Source organism: Sabethes cyaneus, chromosome 2, assembly GCF_943734655.1.
Source record: "Sabethes cyaneus chromosome 2, idSabCyanKW18_F2, whole genome shotgun sequence".
Classification (NCBI taxonomy): domain Eukaryota; kingdom Metazoa; phylum Arthropoda; class Insecta; order Diptera; family Culicidae; genus Sabethes; species Sabethes cyaneus.
Window position 1 is genome coordinate 15,174,317 of NC_071354.1, and position 15,511 is coordinate 15,189,827.

General features: G+C 36.6%; 1 protein-coding gene across 1 annotated transcript; it reads left to right on the forward strand.

Annotated features, from left to right (window-relative positions):
• Positions 1 to 13,406: 13,406 nt before the first annotated feature.
• LOC128734286 (60S ribosomal protein L10a) lies at positions 13,407 to 14,714 on the forward strand. The gene is made up of 3 exons (XM_053828390.1): positions 13,407 to 13,488; positions 13,663 to 13,818; positions 14,120 to 14,714. The coding sequence occupies exons 1-3, from the start codon at positions 13,484 to 13,486 to the stop codon at positions 14,610 to 14,612; spliced, it is 654 nt and encodes a 217-aa protein (XP_053684365.1). The 5' UTR covers positions 13,407 to 13,483; the 3' UTR covers positions 14,613 to 14,714.
• Positions 14,715 to 15,511: the final 797 nt, after the last annotated feature.

Below are 15,511 nucleotides of genomic sequence, written 5' to 3' on the forward strand. Positions count from 1 at the left end.
AAATACTCATAAAACTCGATTTTACCGCTATTAACGCCTGACCTATCAATCAGTGTTAGTATAAATCGGTTGCTGGCCAAAAAAAACATTGTTTCATAATTTTGATTATTTTTGTAATTTTAAGAAAGGTTCTAAGCCTTGCGTTGCGAAAACGCAACGCTAGGAAGAAACGATATTCAAAATTTGCAACGGTAACGTTTGTTTTCGTTTGTTCGCTGCAGATGTTTCATTTGAAGTCGTTGCTTTTTAGTGAACAAATGAATGTAAATCTTATCTTTCGCTTGTTCAAAATATCCCGGAAACATTAAAAAAATCGCAAGTTTGATTTAACGCTAAAAAAGTATGAAGTATTTATATGCATAATAATGAAGATATGCAAAAATGGTATACCCCTAACGCCCAGCGTTGCGGGACACAGGGTCAAAATTAAAAATACATGTCAGCGGCTTTTTCTTAGTTGACCTAAAAGAGAATTTTCCTGAAAGTTTCAACTTTCTATCCCTGCTGGGAAAAGTGTGGGGCTTAATGGGTTAATCTACCGACAACAAAAATATTTCTTGCGAGTTTTGCATAATCGCGAATTTCTATATAAATACTCACATGCCACCACACTTACAAGAAAATATTGAAGAAGCCGGTTGTCGCAAACGATTTCCACTTGGTCCCGAAAAAACGTCTATCGGCTCACGAAATAGTTCAAAGAATGATGAGATAACTTTTTGACCTACATTTGTGCTACTGTTTTTGTAATTCTTTTTAGAGCACATTTAGATTTGCGTTTCAAAGCAATCTATACTTAAACCACTCAACTTTTCATAACGGGGAAAACTTTCCCGAATTGTAGTTTGCGTTTTTCTTTTTGACGTCTTACTAAATCACGGTAGCGTGTCATTCTACAGCATCTAAAAATGTGAGTGAAAAAATGATATGTTTTGAGCACTAATAACTCGATTCGCTGCAAATTCAAAAGTTGTTTGTATCATTTGATCAGAAATTTTTCTACGAATTGAAAAATATAGCGGAAAAAAAATCAGAGGGGTTATGTACAAGACACGACCGCATATATAGGTGACGCAGGACTACGTAAGTCTCTTTGTAGTGATAGTGGCATGTATTCATGCTTGTAATCATTCGATTCTTCATGTATACATCCTATATGCAACATATACACATGCTACATGCGTTGTATGTAACATTTATCAAAGTAGTAACATTGCATACGTTCAATTCTCAAAAGATTGTGCATTTGAAAACAATTTAACAAAATCAAGAACACACACTATTGCTTTCCTGCTACCTTACTGAAATTAAAGATTGTTTTTATTATCCATGGTTTCCCACGTTGAAGGGATTTTACCAATTCAATCCTATTTTATCAACAGCACATCTTTCCACTACACTTCTAATGAAACGGCAAGCATGCGTATTCATACAGAGTCGTATTATAACCGAACACTACAGCTGTAGCACATTCTTCCAACACAGATATCAAGTTCGCCGGGGTTTAATCGTCTCGCAGTAAAGAATTTGCGATCTGTTGGGATAACGAACTTGTGTCATTTTTTCTGGCACACTTTCCTAACACAGACATCAAATTGGACTAGGTTCAATCGCGTTCGTAAGAAATCTGTTGGCACGAGGGGCTTTGTTACTCTCTCTGGCGTACTTCCCAAGCAAGGACATCAAAATGGTCTAGGTTGAACCGCGGTGTTAAGAAATCTTGTTGAAATGAGGAAACTGTCACTTGTTTTGGCTTACTTCCCAAGCACAGATATCAAATTGGTATAGGTTTAGATCATCGTAAAGAATCTTTCAACCAATCACGAAGCGAGAATTCTGGTAAAACATAGGTTCATTATTTTCAATTTTTCAATAGTTCAACATCAAGAATCCGTACTTTTCTTCATTTGGGTCAATTCTTAGAAGATTTTCCGATCGATTGGTGTAAGAATATTGAAAATCGATCGGAAAACCGCTGAGCTATTAGCGCTCAAAACCTTTCATTTTTCGTGACGCTCGCATTTTTCGATTTTTTGGAATGACACCCTATCTCAAAACTTGCCGTAAGACGTAGTCCTACGTCAAAAAATTAATTTAACCAATTCACTATTGAAAAAGGCAAGTATTGTCATAAATGATGAATCAACCAATCACGTGCAGGCACATTTTTCACTTCCCGGGCTTGGAACGACAACCATATGTTTCCAAAAAAAAAACATTGACCAGGACTTGCCGTTCCCACATGTCACAAACTCTATTCTTTCCTGTCAAACAAAACGAACTTGATGTCCTAAACGTAAAACGTGTTCGCAAAATGTACAACCATCTCTTTTGTTCAACAATTTTCGTCGATATCTTATTTAAACCTGATGAAAATCGAAGTCTCGTGCGAAAACCTAGCAAATGCCTTAATCTTATTAATTCAATACAACACAGTAAGTACGGAATCACCCTCTAGGCTTACTAGCGCTTTTATGAGTGCAATTTAAAGTTTGAAAGTGACAATTTAGAATTATTCGTTCTTGATTCCATTTATGAATTATTATTTTCGGCAAAATAGCGAAACGTATCGAAAAGTGCTACATGTTGTGCGTCTTCCATTTTTGTGTTGCTCTATTTTGGTTCGCAATATTTTCAACATTTTAAAATTCATTTTGTTGAAAAACAATTCCGGGCGAAACTAAATGAATATGCAAAATCCAATAATTTTTTAAAACGAATTAACGTTTTATTCATTATACCAACTAATAATTGCTTATAAGCTCATTGGAATTGGTTGCTTTTACCGTAGAAAATAAGCACAAATAGTGAACATCCATGTTAAAGAAAACTTTTCAATAGTTACATAATACTAACAATTTGAAATCAATTATTCACTATCAATCATAGAAACATTTGTTCGGAAAAAACAGAAACCGCAATAATTGCTTTTAGCTGGAAGCTAAAGGAGCAATATTAAATTAAGTTCTTATTTTCTGATAATAAAAAAGAAATTTTCAATAAATAATACTGCTTTATATAGTCCAAACTATACCAGATTAAGTAGCATTAATAAATTTTGAATTATTTACCAAGTTGTTTATTTCACCTATCCAGCTTTTTACGAGCCATAATGGCGGACGTGTTCGTAATATTTAAACAGCATTTCTGACATTTCTCTAATACATCGCACGTTTTCTTTCCGTGCATTCCTTTAGTTTTACCGTGAACTCGCGGAAAGAAAACGTGCGATGTATTAGGGAACTGTCAAAAATGCTGTTCAAATATTACGAACACGTCCGCCATTATGGCTCGTAAAAAACTGGATAAACTGACAAGGCTCTCTTTCTACGAATTGAACAATACACTCAAGTCGCTTTTTACACGAAGGATACGGCCCGCGTAAATTCCGAAAATCGCGTAAAAAAACCGCGTAAATTCTGAAAACCGCGTAAATTCCGAAAACCGCGTAAAAAACCACGTAAATTCCAAAATTCGGGAAAAAAACTAAAATTTCGCGTAAAATAAACTGTGGATTTCAACACTACGCGAAAAAATAAACGTAAAAAAAACGAAAATCGCGTAAAAAAAACGTGTAAATTCCGAAAACCGCGTAAAAAACCGCGTAAAAATAGTCGCGTAAAAAAACCGCGTAAAAAGCGACTTCAGTGCATAGCGAAAAAAAAATTAATTTAACAAATTCACTATTGAAAAATGTTAACTGATCAATTTTACTCCGTTTTACGGTGCCTATAATTTCCTTACTAAAGTTTTATTTTAAGTTATAAAAACTGAGTTGATTTTTCTCTGGAAAAGCGATGCTAAATCTCTTCTAGCTTTGCCCTAATTCCGCCAATGGTTACGTCTACTAGTCAGTGTTCTATCTATCTACCAACCATCAGAAGAAATAGAAGTTCAATAAACCAAATTAAAAACCAATCTATGCTATTGTAACTAATGACTTTATTATACAAATATTAAATGCTTACAAAAATTCAACTAATTGTTTGAACAATAAGTGTTTCGCGGTTGTTTCTTTTCTGCCGTAGTTGTTTTATCTTGAAATAGGCAGCTATAAGCCAAGCTATCTTCGTAAACCCACTGAGGATTGATATCCATAGTTGACCGTACGACCACTCCAAAACCGTACTTATCAACTCCTCCAAAACCGTACTTATTTCAAAAACATCGACCAAGAGCTCTATCCAACTCATGATTGTAGGCTGACACTGGCGAATTTTCCAGATGAACAGTGTGACTAATTTCAAAGTGACAAAAAATATCTTGGTCCAGATAATGGAAGATTTACAACCACTAGTGGCTTCTAAGATTAGTAAGACAATAATGAACCCGAGGGTTAATGCAGACAGCAGAAGCTGACTGAAATCCGAAATTGTTGTTCGACGTTTTCCTGTTTCCCTGCTTTGATTTAATCTGCGCCACTTTTCATCAAATTCTATGACCTCGTTTGTTGCTTCCAGAATAGCTTCCATGAACACCCTGCCCGAAATCCGGGCCAAGCAGTTTGCTGAGCACCACCATAGCCGACACGAAGAATAATATGGCCCGTATTTTAAATTTAGTACACAACATTTTCGCCAGAGGGTCCATTGTTACGAGCTGAACGCCCGTTTTAGGAAATATTTCTACACACTGATCCATCGGTTTCGCTGTGGGGTCCTCTGTTACGTTCTGAAGGGCTACTGCTGGAAGTATTCCTATACTCTGATCAATCATTTTCGATATTGGGTCCTCTGTTACGAGCTGAACGCCCATCATTGGAAGTATTTCTACACGCTGATCCATCTGTAATAAAAGATAAATTTAATAAATTTATCATTTCTGCTCATTTACCAGATGCCAATTGGTTTCGAGGTACGATGCTGGTCTAACAAGCCAGTCATCGTATGTTCGAATTTCGGCTAGGTGGTGCTGCTAGATAGAGTCAGTATAGGATTGTTGCACTAGCCCCGTAACTGTCCTGTACTCTAAAAGCCGGTTGTGAAGTCCGTCGATAAAGAAGGGTCAAGTCTTAGAAAAGACATTTGAGCCCAAGGCTTTGCTTTTCTTTGCTCATTTGCCAAACCCCCTTACGTATCCATTGCATCAGAGAAAACTGTATTGAGAGAACAACTAAAACCACTCAATAACTTCCCAAGTAACAACGGTAGCTGAATTGCAAGCTATTGCTGAACAAACGATGTAACTACTTTAAGTTCTTCAAACCAGCTCTCTCTCAAAACCTGATAAACATGCTTAATAGCGAATTATTCTGCTGAAGAACTCGCTTCTAAACAGCCATAAACATCAAACCGTTTACGGCTCCTTTAAAGTGTTAAAGCGTAGAGTATAAGCTTTCATTAGGCTCACCAGCTTTCAAACTATTTTATGGTTGCTTAATGGTGTTAAAGTGGCTTTACATTTTTTTGGCTGCATAAAGTTTGATAAGACGTTGATTAAGCGACTGGAGAACATAGCAAAACTATTTCTAGCTTTAAAAATAGAATTGACAGCATTACGCAACTTGGTTATTTAAAATCGCGGAAAAGCCTCTATTAAGTTTAATTGCAGCTTCGAAATCAGCTATTAAAAAGCCCGACGCTTGATAAAATTACCAGATATAGCCCAAGGAACAAAACGGCAGCACTTAAAAGAGCAGGTGTGGAATAAGAGTTGTGTGGTAGCATCCGGTGCTGAATAAGCGAATTTGCTGAAGTACGTGTTGTTTAAACGTCATATCCCACATTTTTCCTAGCTTCTAATCAACTTCTACATGTTGTTATGTAAGTGTGGAATAAGAGTCGAACAGGCATTGTGCAAACGTATCAGCAGCACAGCTAAGACCAGGTGTGGAAAACCGGTCGCTTAAAAGCTACCGTATCAGCTAAGAGCAATTGTGGAGTAAAAGTGGAATAAGAGTGGAATAAGCATTGCGCAAACGTATCAGCAGTATTACAGAAAGCACGTGTGGAATAGTAGTGGAATAAGGATGGAATAAACGTGGCGCAAACGTATCAGCAGCATTGCTGAGAGCAAGTGCAGAATAAAAGTGGAATAAATGTTGCGCAAACGAATCAGCAGCATTGCTGAGAGCAAGTGTGGAATAGCGATGGAATAAAGGTCGAATGAAAGTTGCCCAAACGCATCAGCTGCATTGCTAAGAGAAATTGTGAAATATGTGTCGATTAATCGTCGTACAAACGTATAAGTAGCACCACCAAGAGCAGGTGTGGAATAAAAAGTGCTTCATGGCAGCCAATAACACCAACAACTTGAATGACACTTTATACTTTACACTTTATAATTTAGATAAATAAATTTATATTAGGTACACTTTATTTCTTTTTTTTTACAGATTAAGAATAGAAAAATTTACACACACGAATCTTTGCTGGTCGTGGCAATCCTTTTATTTGTTGTTGTCTGGACGGTATGTATCTTCTCCCTCGGCGTGTCGTTATCCCTCGTCCAAGGCAACCAGCTCTGCTTGACGCTTTGCGAGTTACTCACAATAGATTTGCTCAGCGAGATGAATTGTGTCGGGCTAAAGCTGCCAGAATTGTTATGGTCGGGTGGCATAGTGGCGATACCACCACTGCTGGTAGCACCGTAATCGCTTGACCAGCTCCCGTTGCCGGTGTGCGAAAACCCCACTTCTCGTGTCATCCACTGCTGCTTTGTTTTTTGGATGAAAAAAACTAAATCCGACCCGCTGACAAATATACGTACACAGACAGCGAGCCGCGACTTAAAGTAGCGATAAGCTCAGGAAGCAGTATTATCTGCGTAAACTAATGACGGGGTGACAAAAGTACTATTCCTCTGCGATACTAGCACGAACCACTTCTGCTGTTAACTAATCACTGCTGCTGCTAACTAATCACATCACTACTAACTAACTGAACAATCGCACACAATGTTCGCAGCTAGCCGAAAGTTCTTAATTTCCAGTTTCCAGTGAATTTCACTCACTAGCACCGCTCACCGTCGTCAATATTCAAGAGAAAAAAAAACCTTTGCGTTGTGAGTGTGTTATGTTGCTGGTCTTGCTGGTGGTACAAGCGAAATACTTTAGCACAAATAGTTTATTAAATGTTTAACATGTGCAGAATAAATATTTCTAAAGCAATGTTGTACAGCAGATGCCAAACACGATTTAAGAAACTACTCTTCAGCGCTTAAATGTATTTTAACCCATTTTTGTTCCACGCTTGACAAACTTGAACTGGTAAATCCACATCGGCCAAAAACTCGGCGCCTGTCATATGTCACATTACCTCAGATGTGTTCGTCGATGGCTTCCGACCGTCAGGATGTAAGTTCGAATCCGGATGAATGAAAAAAGTATAATGGCAGGCTTGATAAATTTTGAGTCAACCAACGATTTCCTTACTAAGTTTCTCATTAAATTATAAAAATACGAATACAAAAGTGAACATGAAAATAACGAAACCCACAAAATAAAATAAAAGTACTTCCTGCCTATTTTATTCTTTTTGCTTGTCTAAATGTTGAACTGCTGTGGAATAAACGTAGCTTCAGTACCATTAGCAGCAGTTTAATAAACATATCTATGCGTACTGAATAAACGTTTTACTATACGTTGCATAACAGTCATACAAACGCATCTTCCACGCCCATATTCAGCACTGTGCTGTTTAAATTCTCCAAAACCAACTGTATAAGCATTGAACAGAGGTGTTTAGATATACTTTAAAAGCAGCTATACAGCATGTGCTGAATAAAAGCTGTCGGTGAAACGTTTAATAAGCAAAAATTGTTCCTTGGGAGATGTTTAGGAAAAAAGGTTTTTATTTCTAAAACTAAACCATAGTCCAACCGCCAGTTGAATAAAATCAGCTATAAAAGCATTTGATCAGCCTGAAATTATTACTTGGGCATTTCCTGTCTAACGTAAATAAAAATTACCAGACAAGTTGTGAATATTTAGAACAATACGTAAATTACATGGAGTATCACGAGGGTTTTTGGTGAGAAAATTCTTCACCTTTAAATAATTACATACGGTGCTGCACTATAAAATCGCGACGTAGCATTTCAATAAGCCAGGAAACAATCTTTTCCTTCTACTTGGACAGTATCGTTTCGGTACTCCGTGTTGTAGTTTTCTGGCACTTGCCACTTCAACGGTATCAAATTGTAGACCTTAAATATTGTATTTTTTACCAGGTAGCGTATTCTGAAGATACTTTGATCACATACTAACAGACGTAACACTGAAGCCTCATTCCATCGTCAATAGAAACGAGCATTTCAAATTTTCGCTTAAGCCAAGACTCAAACAACAGTCACTGCGCGAGAACGCCGCTTCCCAGTAAACCATTTGGTTTGTATATCTCGATTGCAACTGAGGTATACGAAATCATATCTGAACGAAAAAGTTATATTTCACGCCTTGTAAGAGCATATATGTACCAAAGTGGAGGCGATATACGTGCGAAAATTTTAACAACTATTTGTAATTCTATTTTGCGCAGTTTTTATAACACGCAACTAAATACTCCTGAATATATGATATAGATATAATCAAATATTGCAATTGTCTATCCTGCTTTATAATTCACAGTCATGAATTGTATATGAAGACACGCACGACTGCAAAACAACTTATTGTTCACTTCGATTTGAAATACTCTAATCATTATACAAATCCAATATGAAATTGACATGAAAACGATTTAATGTGAACTTTCTATTACGATTTTGTGTTATCTGGGTTACTTGCGTTAGCGCTGTTGTCATATAATATCCAAGTGAATTTATAGCATTGCTAAATTTATAGTAACCTACTCAACGTAGCACGAAGACTGCATCAGGTGATGCTAGTGTTTTTTTCAGTTTTATGGGTGTTATTGAAACGATGTTTTATTCGAAATTTTTTTCGAAGTGTTACGTCTGTTAGTGTGTGTTTTAATTGCACACCTCAGACAATGTTTTTCGATGAAGCCGTCATTTTGTGTACAATCTTGGACAAAGAATATCAAATAATCAATATTGCACCTGGCAGCAGTTTTAAGAGTCCTGCGCAAATTCTTTTTTTAATAATAATTATCCTGTACTTACTAAATACATTGAAAATATGCTTATCAAATAAGGAGGGATGCAGTGGGGAGGCAATAACGAAAAGCTAATGGTTCAAATTGCTAAATTTGCAAACATGTGTGATAAACGCAGAAAATAACCACGCTAATAATTTTCGCGTGGGACTCTAAATAGGTGGAAACTCCGCAATAACTTTTTTGATAATTTAATCAATTTAGTAACTCACTGTCTTCCAGCGGTAAAAAAGAAGAAATTTTGGAATTCCACGACCACAATTTCAGAACTAAATATCAATTGATTTCACGTATGGCGAAAACGGGCATATGAAATATGAAATCGCTTTGAAGTATGAATTTTTAGAAATTTGATTTAGTTTCATCTAAAGATGTGTTATTAGCCATATATTTCATTAATTAACACTTAAAAACAAATCTAGCTAAAACGGGTGCTGTAGCTACAATCAGTGCTTCTTCCATACTGCTTAAGAAATCATTAGAGATATCGATATTGCGACATTTGCCCCTATTTAGACTACCCCGATTTACACGATTATCACAGTCGAATCTCGCACACGATTTCGCTCAAAGAAAATTAAGTGGAAAAGAAGGGGAAGAAGGAAAAAGAAGTCAAACTCATTAGTAGATCAAACTAAAAGCCACTCTAGTGTCAGATTAACAGTGCAAAATGCGGTATGTTGCATTAAATGATTATCACAGTAGTCTAAATAGTCATAATAGGGACAATATCTTGAGCATTTCTTTTTCTTATATCTTTTTACTCTTTTCTTTTCAGCAGCGTACCCCGCTTTAATTGCAAGTGTTGTGAAATCCATATAGTGATAGATAAGACTCTGGTGATACATAAAAACATGGAATTGCATCAGCTAAACAAAGCTGATAAAAAAAAGTAAAATGTAGGCTATAAATGTGAGGCGACACACCTTTAGAATTTATTGGAAACATTTTCTTCTTACTCGGTTTAAAGAGCACGAATACGAGATGCTGAATAGAGTCAGTAGAATCATTGTACTAGCTTTTTATTTGTTTTGTGCTGTAATAGGCGACTACGCAGTATGTCGATAAAGAAGGGCAAAATCTTTAAATACGTTTAAGCCTAATGATTTTAGGAGAAAATCAAGGCATGTAACTATATAATTTACTTTCCTTTTGTATATGGACCCAAATCATTTTAAGTTAAAACGTCCGTAAAAGAGCTGATGTCATCAATATTCGCAGAATTACAGAAGTTTTTTTATTTAATTTTGTTAATTTCCAAACAGCAAACCGGAAGCCTCCATTTTGGATTCCAAAATGGCGTCGAAACTCGCTAAACTACACTCATTTGTCAGGCCTTTTTACCCACTATCCTTGCCACTATCCAATATATTCGTTACATAGTAACCCCTTAGTTTCAATTTCTATATACTCACATTGAGGCATTCTAATTTTTATCAACCGTAGCTTGGCTAACTCACTAAAAACATAGAAACTTTAGAATTAATTTTCTCGTTGAAACGTGTTGTGGTTGATGGCTGGACTGTAACTGAAGAGAACTGTGCTTTTACGACCGGCTTCACTAATGATACGACTGCAGTGCCTTATCTCTATAGGGGAAGTCCCCGAACGCCGGACAGCTCCCAATATCGGACACTTCTGACTTTCATAGTTCAAACACAGAGAACAGACTACCAGGTAATTGACAAAAAGTGTGTAAAAGGTTTTTATGTAATCTACGAGTAATCCTTCAATAGAGCACTCCTCGAGCAGTAAGTGGCAAACTAAATCTTGATGTCGCTGCCATCGCTGCTTTGTAACTCCAGCGCAAAAAAATATTGATAAAGGTACATGGATATTTTTTGATGCGTTTGGCAAACTATTTCTGGAGGGCGCTACCGACATATTTTACACACAAAAAATCGATTACTTCCTTCGAGCCTGTTAATCTGTTCTCTGTGGTTCAAATGTAAACTTTGGCAGCTAATATGATAAAATGAACAAAAAAGACAAACAATTAGCTTGTGTGATTTTATGTGACAAAATCTTTCATGAAAACAGAGATTTGTTTGTTTTTATCTACCGCCGAGTAAATTGTTATGTTTCAACTAATTTTCGAATCAGTATTACAGCATCATTCGATCGGATAAAAAATCTTTTTTAATGTACAAAATATCTTTTATTAAGTATTTTTAAACCTCCATAGTTCATTTTTCCACAAAGATATTCATTTTGTTAAAAAAATATAGTTTATAGTAATTAATTCCCGTCACCCAGTACCGGACACCGAGCCATTCTCCAATACCGGACAGCAAAAAGCTTTGCATAGTTCAGTCAAATTCTTGAATGAAATCAAGATTTTGCAAAAAAAAGAGACTGAGAAGAAAGAAAACATCACTTATGCCGAACCGGTTATCTTAAATATTAAAAAAAAGAAAGAAAATATTAAAAAAAACAACAAGGAAACCAGTTGATGATTAATTTTTGCGAAGAAAAGAGAAGGATTTCGATGTAGCGGGTAAAAAACTATTAATTTTTATGCAAAGCAATTTTTCGAACATCTTTAGTCAACAAGTATGCAGGTAATAAGAGATTTTAAACACTTTGACATGTATTTTTCAGAACTATAAGCCTGAATTGGTTTATTTTATGATTTCTATTAAGTGTCCGATACTGGGAGATACAATTTTTAAGTAATGATTTTTATCGATTTCGCATTTGGCTTCTAAAATGGTTCATCAGCGCTGCAAGTACGTGTAACCTATTTTTATTGGAAAATAGTCTTCTGAATTACTCTTTCAGTTAATATAAACTGAAGTAATGCTAAGTATTGATTGAAGTACATTTATAATTATAATAGTTACCGTTTTATCAATAGTTTTTACACAGACTAACAGATGTAACACTTCGAACAAATTTTCTAGCAAAACATCGTTTCAATGACACCCCTAAAACTTGGAAAAAACACTAGCATCACCTGATGCAGTCTTCGCGCTACGCCAGAGTAGGTTGCTATAAATTCAGCAATGCTATAAATTTACTTGTATATTATCTGACAACAGCGCCAGCGCAGGCAAGCGGCATTCTCGCGCAGCGACTGTTGTTTGAGTCTTGGCTTAAGCGATAATTTGAAATGATCGTTTTTATTGGCGATAGAATGAGGCTTCCGTGTTACGTCTGTTAGTCTGTGCAGTCGTCATTCGCTGGTTGGGCCACCGCCTCGGCCCAACTAGTGAAAGTGATTCGTTAGTTGGGCCAACTGACAGAAGGGAAAGATTTCATGAGGGGTACATGCATCGTTTTTGTTGGTGTTACAATTTTGTAAAACATTGAATCATTATTGAGCTAATATCGGATTTTTGTTTGTTTGAAGCATAAAATGGTGTTTGTTTTGAGAACAGGTGTAAAATGGACGTAAATATACATATATTTTAATGAGTTGAATCCAGCTTTTTACGAGCCAAAATGGCGGACGTGTTCGTAATATTTGAACAGCATTTTTGACATTTCCCTAATACATCGCACGTTTTCTTTTCGCGCGTTCACGGTAAAACTACAGGAATGCACGGAAAGAAAACGTGCGATGTATTAGGGAAATGTCAAAAACGCTGTTCAAATTTTACGAACACGTCCGCCATTATGGCTCGTAAAAAGCTGGATATATTACTATGCCAGATATCTAAATAAGGATTGCACTAAGAAGCACTTCAATAGTTCTGTACTCTAGCTGCGAAGTCTGCCGTATACAAAAGTTACTTTTTCAAAAAGACCTAAGTAAGTAAGTGATGTATTAAAGTGGATTTGCATAGCCGTAGACTTAGTCGACTTTAATCATTCAATACGTTGAGAATAATGTATCGGAAACTACGCGACTTGAATTCTTTGAGCTAATCAAAGTTTGGTAAAGCGAAATGGGTAATATGCGGATGTTTTTCTTCTTTAAATAATCTGTGAAAATTTCAAAAATTGATTATTGAAAATCAACGCGAATTACAAGTTGATACGCTTTTGCTTACCCCTTGAAAGAATTTACGAGTGATTGTCAGTTCTAACTTGACAACCAATTTTGACGTCCAGTTTCGTTTTAGTTGGGCCATAGCCCAACTAGCGAACTAAAACGAAGCCCAAGTATTAGAGGCCCAACCAGCGAAATACGACTGTATTACAAATCGACTTTTCAGTGTCTCCTAATACGCTTTTTTTATAAACCACCACCCCCAAGAGCACGTTCGTGTTCAAAAATTAGTGCTATAAAAATATCGACTAGAGTCTCCTTTACGTGGCATAAAAACTGTTCACATCTTTATTTTTTCGCAATCCAGTAAACTGTCAGTTTTGACAGTTTTCGAAATTACGGCGATTCCTCTTTGCTTCCGGTCGAACGACACTTCTTAATCGGTCTCTTTTCGTTTGTAGTCGTCGTCGAGGGCGGACGTCAATCGTTTAAAATGACGTGAGTTTTGTTCCACGTTTTAAAAATATTTTATTTTATTTAACGCTTGAAATTGAAATATTTGTCATTAAAAGTGATAAAAATCAGCTTTATTCATACTAAGAAAAAATTGTCATTGCTGTATTGCATTTGAGGTTATGATTAATAACACCAGTTTCGTATCTACCTTTTCAGTTCTAAAGTGTCGAAGGATATCCTCTACGAGTGCGTGAATGAAGTGCTCAAGGGAGCCAAGAAGAAGCATCGCCGCTTCCTGGAAACCGTGGAACTGCAGATTGGCCTGAAGAACTACGATCCCCAAAAGGATAAGCGTTTCTCCGGAACTGTCAAGTACGTGTAAACCTGATGCGATGATTGGACGGAGACCATCCGTACCATTAGTATCAGGAAGTTCGATTCCCGTTCTGCGGGATAGGACGGACCTGCACTCAGGGTCTTAAATGAATTGAGGAGGTATCTCCGGCTCTGCCGGAGACTACCGACACCCCTTTCTTATTTATTGCTTGATAGATTTAGTCTTCCGTCACCAGTGGTGAGTTTGGAATCAATTGAAAAAGTTCAAATCCCTGGCTATTTACATTTGCTAAGTTTAAATTCGTTTTCTAATTTGTGTTCCCATTTTGTGTTACAGGCTAAAGTACATCCCACGTCCGAAAATGCAAGTCTGCGTCCTTGGTGACCAGCAGCATTGTGATGAAGCCAAGGCCAACGACATTCCATACATGGATGCCGAAGCGCTGAAGAAGCTGAACAAGAATAAGAAACTGGTCAAGAAGCTAGCTAAGAAGTACGACGCTTTCCTGGCCTCCGAGTCGCTGATCAAGCAGATTCCCCGTCTGCTCGGTCCCGGATTGAACAAGGCCGGCAAGTTCCCTGGTCTGTTGGCACACAGCGAATCGATGACGCAGAAAATTGATGAAGTCAAGGCTACCATCAAGTTCCAGATGAAGAAGGTCCTCTGTCTGTCGGTTGCCGTCGGACACGTCAAGATGTCTCCCGACGAGCTGGCTCAGAATGTACATCTTTCCATCAATTTCCTGGTTTCGCTGCTGAAAAAGCACTGGCAAAACGTACGCTCGCTGCACATCAAATCCTCGATGGGAGCTGCTCAGCGATTGTACTAATTTGATGTTTGTACCCCAAAAGGATACGAATGTTTGATTATTATTAATGGGAAAAATTTTGTTTACTGCAATAAATGGCAATAAACGCTATCGAATATATAAGTTCATATTTGTACGAAAGAAATTTCACGTTCGCTCTTTGGTTTTTTTTGCAGAGATTTCGACTGTTTTCGTTTTTTCATATAAAGTAGGGGGACCCGGGGCATAAAGAACACCTTAACCCTGTTTTCAATTAATTACGATCAAAAAGAACCAATTGAATTCAACCTGAAAAGGCCTAAAAATTAGATGAGGGTATAATCTAAACAGTTTCAGTGAGTTCAATATCAAAATAATCACCGCTATTCTATATTTCGAACGACTTGGTATTTCGAACGAAATTTCCGCCAGCAAAATCAAATGGGTAAAACATTTCGTTCGAAGCAAGTCGAACGGTATAAAGACTCGTTCGAAATACAGAATAGGGGTGAATATAAATATAGAAAAAAAAACGTTTTCGTTTCAGATGTTTTTCGGTCGATATTAATAGGTACGGGGCAAAAGTGCCACTATGGCGGGGAAAATGACCACAGAAATGTTAAACAAGAGAAATGTGAAAAGTTAAAATTCAACTTTTATCTATATAGGAATTAGGTCTAGTTAATGTGTTAGACTAAAAATAATACACATAAAGATAAATAAGATTTCAGTATGCTTGTTTTCAGCAGTCATCATTTTGTGCAATTTTCAAACAGTAAAATTTCAAAATCATTTTAATATCTGAGTTTATATTTTTTATCGATGAATTTTGCTATGGTATATTGTAAGACACTTTAGAAACCATAAAAATAACCATATTAAAATTCTTCGTCGTTTTAATGAAAACTGAAGAGTGGCACTTTTGCCCCGAGTGGTCGTCT

Coding starts and splice junctions, on each gene's coding strand:
- LOC128734286 (XM_053828390.1), top strand. Junction 13,819..14,119: donor CGTTTCTCCGGAACTGTCAA/GTACGTGTAAAC, acceptor TTTGTGTTACAG/GCTAAAGTACATCCCACGTC.